Source organism: Crocodylus siamensis, chromosome 3 (assembly GCF_052110815.1).
Source record: "Crocodylus siamensis isolate JL-2025a chromosome 3, ASM5211081v1, whole genome shotgun sequence".
In the NCBI taxonomy this organism is placed as follows: domain Eukaryota; kingdom Metazoa; phylum Chordata; order Crocodylia; family Crocodylidae; genus Crocodylus; species Crocodylus siamensis.
Genome location: NC_143397.1, coordinates 238036387 through 238048822, shown reverse-complemented (window position 1 = coordinate 238048822; position 12436 = coordinate 238036387). Strand labels below are relative to the sequence as shown.

At 43.1% G+C, this 12436-nt stretch overlaps 1 protein-coding gene across 6 annotated transcripts in view; it reads right to left on the bottom strand.

Moving 5' to 3' along the window:
* DEPTOR (DEP domain containing MTOR interacting protein) overlaps positions 1 to 2155 on the bottom strand; it is a 126048-nt gene extending 123893 nt beyond the window's left edge. For 2 of the 6 annotated variants that reach the window (XM_090040557.1, XM_090040558.1), the window contains exons 1-2: positions 1716 to 2155; positions 1268 to 1361 (exon numbers count right to left, since the gene is read on the bottom strand). In XM_090040557.1, the coding sequence (XP_089896683.1) occupies positions 1268 to 1361; positions 1716 to 1872 (251 nt within the window). In that variant the 5' untranslated portion in view covers positions 1873 to 2155. Of the gene's footprint in view, positions 1 to 877; positions 1189 to 1267; positions 1362 to 1461; positions 1671 to 1715 lie in introns of those variants that run through there. The other 4 variants (XM_090040556.1, XM_090040560.1, XM_090040559.1 and 1 more) reach the window with 4 other exon arrangements.
* Positions 2156 to 12436: the final 10281 nt, after the last annotated feature.

Below are 12436 nucleotides of genomic sequence, written 5' to 3'. Positions count from 1 at the left end.
CATTAGTGGCTCCCAGATCAAGGAACACTTTCAAGATGAGAAATGGAAGCCAACAATAATCCAGCATTTAAAATAATTGGCTGATATTTGCTGAAAACAATTTAAGAAACTGCTGGCAAAATAGTCCTCCCACCCCATTCTGCTGATACCCATACCATGCATTCTCTTTTTCTTCATTGCAACAAGTTATGTAAACAGTTGGAAAATGAAAGCTTAAAAAATTTCTTCTTTATTGCTGTTCATAATGCATGGGTACAGCTAGTGCTCTCAATACATCACCAGAAATTAAAAATTAACTGGCTGACTCAGTCAATTTTTTTTTAACAGTTTCTCTACCACGTACAATCCGAGTCACAGCACTGTGAATTATTGTGGCCGGGATGGGGAAGTTGGGACCAGCTGACTCAAGATAAAAATCTTCTATCATACAAAAGATGTTTACAGACTCCGTGGTTCCATATGACTCCAAGTGATGGAAGAAAACTTAGATCTTACTGTAGATTTATTAGACTTTATTGCTCCTATTCTGTCTAAAGCAGTATTTTGAAATACTGCTCTTTTTTCCGTTTTGCCTCTTCAAATTCTCTCCTTTTCTCCAAAGTCCTGAGACGGCCACATAATCTCAACCCACCTTTGTTTCCGCAGCAGCGCTCCCTGCTTTCCTTTCCTCTCCCTTTCCCACCCTTTGTTTTCAAAGCACTGCTCTCTACCTCGCACCCTTCCTCCCTGCAAGCCCATCCGCCGCATCTCACCATGATGGGGTTGGCTGTGGCGCCTGGAAAATGTGCTCGTGCCTCTCCGAAGCAGTTCGTCTCTCCGGTGCCCCCCTGCCTCCCTCCAGCTACCAGCTACAACACAGTGCCCGAAGGACAAGCACCTCAACAACAGCAGAGCCATCTGCCTCCGGACTGCAGCAGCCCGGGTGAATACCGCAGTCCAGCGGCATCATTTAGCCAACTCCTCCAAGACTTTTTTCCTTTTTCTGTTTAAATTTTCCCTGCCGCCCCTTCCTCAAACTGCAAGGCAAAGAGCTGGCAGCCCGGGACAAGCCTTCCCCATGTGCAAGGCACAGACAGCCCGGTCCTCGCTCTCCAGCCGCGGAGAGGGGGCAGAAGGGAGAGGGCTTGACGAGGCGCACGCCTGCAGGGTCCACACGGCCCCGGCCCCGCACGAGCCAGAGGCCGGGATGCGCCCGCACCTCCCCCGCTGCCGCCCCTCAGCGCGGAGCTCCCCCTCCCCCTCCCGCGCCGCGGCTGCCGTCTCCTACCTCAGCTGCTCCCCGGTCAGCAGCACCGCGGCCATGTGCTCCAGCTCGGCCGCCTTCTGCTGCAGGCTGCCCACCGCCGCCTCCATGGCCGGGCCTGAGGTGAAGTGACAGGAGACACGGAGCTCAGCAGCGGCGCAGCCCCCGCCCCGGCCCGGGGTGGGGCAGCCCCTGCTCCCGGGGCCGCCGCCCCTCACCTGCCGCTCCCCGCGCGGCCCTTCCCCGCCTGCCCCGGGCTTCTCCCTGCCGGCCGGGCAGCAGCACCCGCCTCGGGACTTATAGTTTAAGTTATGCTGCGTCCCGGGCACGCAGAAAACGACTGGCACTGCAGGAAGATTAGGGCTCGGTGTTACGGTGCTGTCTGGCCCGCCCGGTCCGCGGGGCAGCTCCCTGTGGCTGTCCCTTGGGAGGGGACTTCCCCAGTGAAAAGTGAGAGGGAAATACTCCATACATAGTTCATGGGAATGCCTTTTAGTGGCCTGGTGACCTCCAGCTCCATTCCAGCCCACCCCGGGAGAGCACCTCTCTCCTTTTAACAAAGCCGTAGGCTTGGAGGCCGCAGCGAGCGAGCCTGGCTGGCTGTATCCAGCACCAGCGCGCCCCGCCATCCATAAGTCGAGCCAGGACACATCCCAGGAGAATGTTCCTTCGTCTAAATGACGGGCATTTCTACATTGGAGGCAGCTTTGGGTGATGGATGTCTGTTTGAAAAAAACTGAGGACACCCCGTTCCTGCCTGGTATTCACTGTCCAGGATGATGTACGTGTCTTTTTTTGTGTGCTACCCAATCTCCAGTTTGTCGCTGGTCAGCAGTGGAAGTTTTTCATGGGAGAATCTGTGGGACAGTTCTGGACATGTCATGTTAGAGCGCTAACCTCGAAATAAATACAATAAACACACGAATACATTACAGATGTGTAGAAATCCCGTTACCTTCTAATGGTAAATATTGCAAGAGATGAATGTGAGTGGAATTAAGAAAATAGCCCTCACCCATGGACAAGTAACTCAGAACAGAATTGGAAAGTGGAGATAAGATCTCAGCTGCCCGTCTTTGGGAGGTGAGACTCAGGGACTGGTAGGAACTGGTAGGCAGTGTCTGGCTTCGTCCCTCTGTCATCAACCCTAGGGGCTTGGCTTGACTTGGCTTGAGTGGACACAGAAAATCACAGCCTTGGGGAATATTCAGAATAACCAAGGTGAGTTTCAGGGCATGTATGGAACAGATGGAGGTCTGCAGACTGTATCTGAAAAGCGATCTGAATGGTATATGACAAGGTTCTTTGGGTGAATATGATATCTTTTATTAGACCAACTTAAATAGTTGGAAAAAAATGTTTAGCAAGCTTTTGGGTTTAAAAACCCTTTGTCGGGGTGAGGAAGTCTCTGCAGTTGGTGTGCGCTCTTCCTGGATGGAATGAAAAGTAAAGAAGGCAGAGGCTGGGCTGGTCCACGTGCAAGACAGGCAGTCAGTGAAGATGTAGATTGAGGAGTCAGTGGATGAGAGACAGGCTGGGTTGGGCGGAGAGAAGGGGGATGAATAGTGGAGAGGTACCAGGGGACTCAGATGTCAGGCAGGTTATAATGTGTCATAAATTCAATGTCTATATTTACCCCATGATTTTTTGTATCCAGGAGGTTGATGAAGTGGAGTTCAGAGGCTCGTCTCTGAGAAGTGTTTTGTAAGTTCCCTTTGAGGATCAGGACTGAGAGACTGGAGAGAGAGTGGTTTTCTTGTGAGAAATGTGCCCCCACCGGTAATTGGGTGTTCCCTGGGTGAATCAGATTCACCCAAAGAACCTTGTCTGCCTGTCCTTAGACCAACACGGCTACGACCTACACATCTGAAAAGTGTAGCTGTCTTGTCTGGTCATGGACTAACTAGTAAGAAACCCAGTATTCTACTGTTCCATTAATACATGGTGTTGGGCTTTGTTTTTTAAACATACTTGCCTGGGATTTCCTACAAAGTGATGGTTACAACTATTCATGTGAGTGTTTGTCATTCCAGCTTGCGGTTGGCCATTGTTTTAAATAATACTGTTTCCTGATTAGATGGCCAGAGCTCCATAAACAGGCAAATGACAGAACAAATTATTAGGGCAGCTCATGGAAGGGATGGCAGTGTACTTTGAGGAGAAGAGGCAGCAGCAGATAAACTAGGCTAGGAAATGTTAAAACATTTTTCTTTACTCTTTTACACTGGAAGCATCACAAGCAACTCATACTTTGAAACATCTGGTTCCTTCTTTCTTAAGGGAAGCAAACATGCATCAGATTAGTTGGCACGTTAGCTGGCGTACATTGTCTGTTCTGTGGCACTAACATAAAACATATTCTTGTGTGTATGCACAGACTTATTTGCAAAGAGTGCAGTCATTTACATATGTCTCAATACCAGGCCTCTAGCTAGGGAGGGCTGAGAAAGTACCACATATTGTAAAGTTTTCCCTCCTCTTTTCAAACTATTTCCCATACATGGCAAATGCACAGCTTATATGCTTTGCTGTTCATTTGTTCCTTTATAACTTTATTAAAACAACATAATTTATCTCTGACAGTGTGATTTAAATACATCAGGTTTCTAGCTGAGCTGCTTTAGAGGTATGATAAGCCCCAGGAAATATTAGAAAATTTTCAGACAGAGAAAAATAGCATATATTAAGTTTCTGATTCTTAGAATGCTTGTTGTGGCAGACAACTGGAATTTGTGCTGATTATGCAGTTAGATATGAAATTCATTTATTCACTTCTTACGTTCTTACCCATCATTAGCCTGGTAAGCATTATAAAAACTTAATATTACCTATTCTAGACTTATACCTATGTATTTCTAATTAAGCATGTGGCTTAGTAATTAGTAAGAAATCATACAAAATCATAATTATGGAGATTTTTAAGTAGTTGTGATTATCATTTTTTTAACATTTCAAAAACCACAACAGAACACACCAGTCCATGGCTTGCTTATTCCCTTGATAACTAGCACTTCCAAAATGCATCCACCACAGTTGATATCCTTGTCCATTTATCAGTGTTGATAAACACAATCTTTCCAGCTTGCATAACTAGTTTAAATTACTTGTCCTTGCCACCTCCAAACCAGCATCTCGCATCTTATTTTTTTTGCCATTCACTTTTTTAATTTATATCTTCACACTCACCCCATACATATAATGATCTCCCACATCCAGAGGGTCAAGAATGGCAACAGAGATGCTGTCAACAAACAGCTTACCAAATATCTTCGAGCATTTGAGGATTTTGAATGGTATTTCAAATACGTGTAATTCTCTGTTTATTTCACTACAAGTTACAATGTTCAACCTGGATAGGCACCATCAGCTTGAAGAACAGCTGCAACCATCTTGGTAGGATGCCAGTCAAGCAGCTGTTGTCATGATACAGAGAATCACAGGTCTGTCTCAAAAAAGCATTCATTACAAGCTACAAATATAAGCTAGATTTTCAGTTTTGTCACTCTTCTTTACCATGGACCACATCCCATCTTGAACTCACCTTAATGCACAGACTTCCAGTGGCTTAATACTACAAGAAAACACATTGTTACAGTTGCCAGCAATATATGGTCTTTTGCACAAAGTAAATTTTTTCATGTATTTGGGCCAGCATTACAGAAAGAATTCAATAACTCTTAGAACTGCTAGAAACAAAAGTTCTAGTAGAATAATATTCACCAGTGGCTACCCTTTTGTTTGTGATCCAAGTTCATGTGCGGGTCATACAGGTTGGATGAACGGACTGTAAGGTGAATAGAAAACTGGCTGGATCATCAGGCTCAAAGGGTAGGAATCAATGGCTCAATATGTAGTTGGCAGCTGTTATCAAGTAGAGTGCTCCAGGGTTCAGTCTTGGAGCCGGTTTTGTTCAATATCTTCATCAACAACCTGGAAGATGGGATGGATTCTACACTCAGCAAGCTTGCAGATGATACCAAGTTGGGGGGAGTAGTAGATACACTGAAAGGAAGGACTAGGATTCACAGAGGCCTTGACAAATTGGAGGATTGGACCAAAAGAAACCTCATGAGGCTCAGTAAGGACAAGTGCGAAGTCCCACTGGTGGGAACAATCCCATGCACCAGTACAGGCTGGGGACCGACTGGCTGGGCAGCAGCTCTGCAGAAAAGGACCTGGGGTTACAGTGCACAGTAAGCTGAATATGAGCCAGCAGGGTGCCCTTGTTGCAAAGAAAACTAATGGCATACTGGGCTGCATTGGTAGGAGTGCTGTCAGCAGATTGAGGGCAATGATTCATTCCCTCTGTTTGGCACTTGTGAGGCCACATGTGGAGTACTGTACAGTTTTGTGCCCCCCCCCCCACACACACACACACTACAGAAAGGGTGTGGACAAATTGGACAGAATCCAGGGGAGGGCAACAAAAATGGTGGGGGGGCTGGGGACATGACTTCTGAGGAGAGGCTGAGGAAACTGGGCTTATTTAGTTTGGAAAACAGAAGACTGAGAGGGGCTCTAATAGCAGGTTTCAACTACCTGAAGGGGAGTTCAAAAGAGGATGGAGCTAGACAGTTCTCAGTGGTGGCAGATGACAGAACAAAGAACAATGGCCTCAAGTTACAGCAAGGGAAGTTTAGGTTAGATATTAGGACAAACTTTCTCATTAAGAGAGTAGTAAAGCACTGAAACATATTACCTAGAGAGGTTGTGAACTCTCCATCCTTGGTGGTTTTTAAGACCTAGCTAGGAGCCTTTCCTGGGATGATCTAGTTGGGGCTGGTCCTGCTTTGAGCAGTGGGTTGGACTAGATAACCTCCTGAGGTCCCTTCCAATCCTAATTTTCTATGATTTTATGATTCCATGTCCGTAGATATATAAAGTGCTCTCAACAACACAGAAACAAATTATTATTGATATGTTTTGGTGATTCCAGCCCACCTAAAGATAGAAAATACTTCTTTTTGCACCCCATAGCCAAGACCCATCTTCTTGGACACAGGTAAGAGGGGCATGAATAGAAGTGCCCTTCTAAAGCAGCATGAGTCACAAGACCACCGGAAAGTACAATCTAATTGAAAGAAAGATGTGATCAGCTAGGAAGGACTTGCTTCAAGGCACCTGCAAGTTGTATATCACACAAGTTCTCCATACTAAACACAAGTTAGCAATTTTGTTTTGTTTAACATGTTTTTTATGTATTTTACCTACAACATTAGTTTCAATTTTAGAATAGTTGTTACATGGGAGGAAGATTTTTGTTAGGTATATTTTAAATTAGACTGCCACCAAGTGGCAGCAGACAGCAGGTAGGATGGTGGCTAGAGAGCTTGCTGCTGCTGAGTGAAAATGACACTTTTTTTTTTTGCTGCAGACACTCATGTGAAATGCCCCTGAAAATCTCTGTTTTCAGCAAAAAATAGAGTGATGTCTCCCTCCAGCAGCAGTGAACTCTAAGTGAACTCCAGCCACTGTGCTCTGCAGGACTATGTTTCTCAGAGTGTCCTTCACTTGAGCAGGGGTGGGAGGGTGAGGAGTGCCCTGTTCCATCCTGATATGCAGCCGTCCCTATTTTAGGTAGTTCCCAGGGCTTGTCCACCTCATGCTATCACCGTTTTTTCCCCTCTAGCGGACACAGCCAATGAGAACCCAAATTAGCCACCGGCTCATGGTGAAAAAGGGAGTAACAAGAGATACAGAACTAGAGATACTTATAAGAATAAAGATTCCTTTTTTCTGAGAGCAACCTACGGCTAAGGTTTGGTCTATTGCTTCCTGATCTAACACCATACACAATCCTATTGGAGAGCTACCGTGCTGAAAAAAATTGAAAAGCAACTAATAGATATCACATCTGCCCAAAGAACCTAGTCCGCCTATGTCCTTAGACCAACATGGCTACAACCAACACACCTGCTACAGCTTAAGGACTTGTTGGTTAGAAAAGGAGAAAGTTTTCTGCAGTATAAGTCATTAATGTGTACTCATGAAAAAAGGTGTGTGTAAATTCAGATTGGGGAGTGGGGCGGGGGAGGATGCTCAGAAGAAAGAGTCATTGACAAGAGGAAAATGAAAGAGCTTGGAAGATTTAGCCTCCAAAACTAAGACAGAGAGAAAAGATTTCTCTCTTTAAGGGGATAACAAAAGCTCTTTATATTAATGCATACTACCAGAAAGGGTGGAGAGGTGTAAGATGCAGGATGAATGTGTCTCAAGAATCAATGAGTATAAACTGACCATGGCTAAATTTCAGCTGGAAAATAGAAAAGGGCTTCTAAGCATCAGTGGAGTGAGGTTTTGGAACAGTTTTTAAACTGTACTAGCTGGGGCAAACCATCTAACTAGCTTCAAGATGATGCTTGATAAGTTGATAAAAGAGATCACCTGATGTATTTAATTACCCGGGACAGAAGAGGAGAGGAATCAGCAACTCAGGAGGTCTTTAACACCCCTATGTTTCTATTACAATATCATCCACAATAGCAGGCTGTCTAATAGCTTGTGCAAATAAAGCAAGTGATGGACAAAGGATTAACAATATACATTGTAGATGGACAGACCATATGAAACTGGACGTGTAATTCAAGAATGTCTGGGATTATCCTAGTATCCCATACAACTACCCATACTTCTCAGCTTTCTTACCTATGTTGGTTCAAAAACATATCACTGTATAGGACAAGAAGTGCTCTACGTTCACACAGAACAAGCAATCCATTGAATAAGGGTTCAGTGTCTGAAGTTAAGAGATGAGTTTCTTAAAGCTGTTCTTTTGATCAAAGTGAAAAATGGCAATCATGAAACAGTGGAAGAATGTTAACTCATTTAGAATATTACGTTGCTAGAAAAAATTGCCCACTCCAGTAAAAATGTACATCTACTGCAGAGGGAAAGCAGACACTCCCCCTATTGAAAGAATATTTTGTCATCTTTTGACAAGTTGTCACAAGAATCCTGCATATGATTTTGGAACTATGATCCCCTTAATTTTTAGCTGAGGTGTCCACCTGTCAATATTCTTCTTTTATGGCACTTGGGAGAGATGCAGTATCTGGGAACCATGGAATATTTTAATTACTTTTAGAGATGTGACAGGTTCTATGGACACATGGAATAATAAAGACTATCGCACTTCTTTTTATAAAAACTCTATGTATCTTTCTAGGATTGTTAGTGATTTTATTCATAACTGAATGAATAAGGTAAAGGGATGCTTCATAAGAAAAAAAGACACTGGTGGACAATTGAAGAAACTCCAAAGCTGAAATAACATGGGTGTCAGGCTGTGGCCTTGGACTTAGACCTGCCCAGCGCAGCCACTCATCCCAGTTGGCCACCTCCTCAGCTGAGCACTGGGGTGGACACAGATAGTCAGAACTTGCTATCTGGACCTAGCCACCTGCTCATACCCTGCAGCTAGAATGGCTAGGCAGGGCCAGCTGACCCTTCACCCCTTCCTATAAATACCCCTGACCTGAAAAAGAAAGTGTTCAGTCTCAAACTTGTACCCAGGCTGCCATGCCCTCAACTTGTGCCCCTACTGGCTCTATGATGGATTCTCAGCTACCTGGGCAAAAAGAAGAGACTGACATCCTGAAGGGCGATCTGAATACTTGGGAGATCCGAGCACTGAATTACTCTCGATGGCACTGTGATCCAAGACAAGACATAGATCATTTTGAGCAAGCTTGCTTCACTATGGAGGCAGACAGACAAGAAAGGCAAAGGGGAAGAGCTGTAATCTGACATCACCAGACCTACTTCCTCCCAGAACCATTGGCCATGGCTGCAGCTGAACATTCAGATTGGCCTCCTTGGTCTTGTATGGACTTAATGGCTTCCATATTTATTGGAAGACTGTTATCCTCATACCAAGAGACTGCTGCAACTGCTGACTGTGAATGGCATCTTATTTTTGAGTCCAGCCTTTTCTAAAGGAGTCTAGACCAGGTGAGATGCAAGTGAAAAAGCATAGACACCTGAATTATTCTGCAAGGTCCTAGCTCTCTCTCTTTTTAAAAAGTCCATAGTTCTCAGAGGCTTACTTAGGTTTCTGAAAATTCTCTTAATATGTCCAATGAAAAGATACCAGCCCGAGTCTGCAAAGAGCTTTGAGAGTCAGAAACTGGCTCATTCAGGTTAAAGTTAATTCAGATGTCAAGAAATTTTTTCACTGCTCAGTAAAGTGTGTATGGAAGGCAAGGAAATATCCTAAGGAAGACCTGCAACATTTCCCAATGTGGGTAGAAGATGCACAAGATAAGATGCTTTGACTTTTCATAGTACATATTATGGTGGAAAGAGGCATCAGCATGCCATCATGTTCCTGAAGGGAAGCTCACTTTTTAAAAGCTCTGAAACACTTACTGAACCTAAATAAGTTCTTAGCTAAATAAGCTTTGATGTATTTACATGTTTTATATGTAGCAGTAACCTCTCCCCTTAAAAATAAACCGAGTGGAAAGACACTGACACACATTAAAGATTTTTGAATCTATTGGTTCAGTTGATTTCTTTCAGTGACTGATATGTCTGCTGTATTCTGGATGGTTAAATACTATGCACTGGGTACGTACAGCGCCCTGTTAAACAGCTCTTTGTTAGAGATATAATACAGGGTTTGGAAACCTACAGCTTACAGGCCAGACCTGGCCTGTGGAGCCTCTGGATCCAAACAATAGATGTGGGGTTTCAGCAGCATTCGGCAGTGAGGGGCTTCAGCTGCAGGTGCTCTGTAGGGAAAAAGCACTGGCTACCCACATCTGAACCAAGGCGAGTCATTCTGGCCCACAGCCAAAAAAGGTTGCCAACCACTCGTATGATGTGATGTTAGAGATTTTTTTTAACCTAGAGCATGTGAATACTGTAAACAGAACATGCATTTTTATGGAGGTATTTTTGTGGATGCAGCAACTGAATTTATTGAGTTCTAGTTTATTGTATTGTATTCGCTCCCATTACCAATGTATCCAAACATCTCACGTATCTTTAATAAAGAGGGGGTTAGCCATCAGTATGAGGTTTCAGCCCACTGTCATCAAGATCAATTTCCACAAGTCTAGACAATGCATATCCATTTCTGTTTTATATCAGAACAGAGGGGGAGTGTCCTACTGTCAGGCAAGTGTCTTTTGTTACCCTCAAGAAAATTTGTCCACATTTAGCCAGGTAAGCCTCCAAACATTTCAGTCCACCTGTATTCAGTAGATTTGTCAGGGTATAACAAAAGTTTATATATATAAATTTATGGACTATATAGGGCAGACTATATAGCTCTTTGAAAGTCTGCCCAGCTGTATTGTCCAGATGTTATTTGGAGACACACACATGTATCTGAATATGCAGGGTTGTGGGTTGCAGTCATGTTGCTCTAAGGACATATACAGGCACAGTTCTTTGGGTAGATGTGATATCTTTTATTAGACAAACTAAATAGCTGGAGAAAAGCTCTTTAGAAGCTTTCAGGCACAAACACTCTTCCTCAGACACTGGGAGATTCTGCTGCTATTCTGAGTTTTCCACGGTAAAAAGGAAGCTAGAGCAAGCAGGATTCTGAAGATGCGAATGAGTAGAAGTTTGGAGGACAAAGTGTAGAGATGGGCGGGGTGGGAAGGGAAGGAAATGTTTGAAGGAATGCAGGTTGTCAGTTAAAGGCACGTTACATGATGTGTTAGATGTCATATAATTGACTATGTTACTTTTAAAAAAGGCCCACGAACAAAAATTAAAATAATTATGAGCCAAATCAACTGGGATAAAGAATTTGGACACACAAATATAAATGGTCATTGGGAACTGTTCAAGAATATTTAAGACTGATTTTCAAAAACCCATAATCCCACAATTGAGGAAAAACGTGGCTATACTAGTTACAAGTTAGTTGACTTCATGGCTCATTATGATCTATTTGATTCCTTCTAAACTCTTCATTCCATAAGTGTTAATGAACCTCTCTCCTTTTAATGGTTCTACCAATCACGCTATCCTTTCCTCTGAAATTCTGCTGTCTTATCTATTCCTGGTAATGTAGCTCCTATTTCACAGTCCTGCAAACTGTTTTTAACTTTAGCTAGAAACATTAACCCAGCTGTGGAACTGACCTTCTTGACCATCTTGACAGTGCATCCAATACTTCACTGAAAGCTAGACTGGTTTAGAAATCTGAAGAGATGTACATTTAATTTTAACGGACTACAGGACTAATGAGGCAACAAAAATGCAACAAATTATACCAAATTATATATAATATATATGACATAGAAAAGTTAATGAACATTCCAATAAAGGGTTTTTTTGGATTTGATCCTAAACTTAAACTTAGATCCCAGACAATATGGAAAAGGAGAATACTTGTAAAAAAATGGAATCTGAGTGGGATCACTTTAAAAATTAATTATCGGTGTACCTTTTGGCAACTAAATCCCGTTCCATCCCCAGCACTGACTAAATAGGTGTATGATAGGTGTAGCAGGAGGGCATGGGAGTCTAGCAGTAGGATCAGCATTGCAGTCAGAAGAATCCAAGTATAATGAATAGCAACTAGACACCTGAGAACTTAAAAATATAGAACAGAATATGGAAAGAATAAAATATTCCCTGAACTTAAAAAGACATGAAGACTTTCACTAAATTGAAGGGAACAAAGTCCTCCAAATATAAACCTTGGGGTTTACGTAGAAATGTAAAGAAAAATTTTGAGTTGGTAACTAGAAACAAAGCATTATTTCTGGCCTTGAAATATGTAATTTATTTAAACCCATACAATCCAATGTACAATCAAATGGGATGGCAGCCAATGAGGGCAAAAAGTTCCTCAGATGATCAGGTAGTCAGTCCTCCTGCAATTACCCAGTGCTAGCTTTGGAATCCCTGAAAACTATGGACTCGGGTTTATTCAAGGTTTATCAGTCAGCTGCCTGAAGCAGAGGTAAGCGCTTCTTTTGGCCAAACTGGATGATCTGAGCACAAGAGGATGCGTTACCCACTGAACTAAACCTGGGAGCAAGACCAGCAATACCTATATTCCAATCCTAGCTCTTGTATAGATTCTCTCTGTGGCTTTCCCCATACATACTGTTATACTTGCTTAGAGATGACCCCAAGACTATCAGTAAATTTTAAGCCTTTAAGTATAAGTTATCGCTTGGAGAGAAGTCAATGAATCAAGTAATGTCTCTTCTGAAGTAAGTAGTC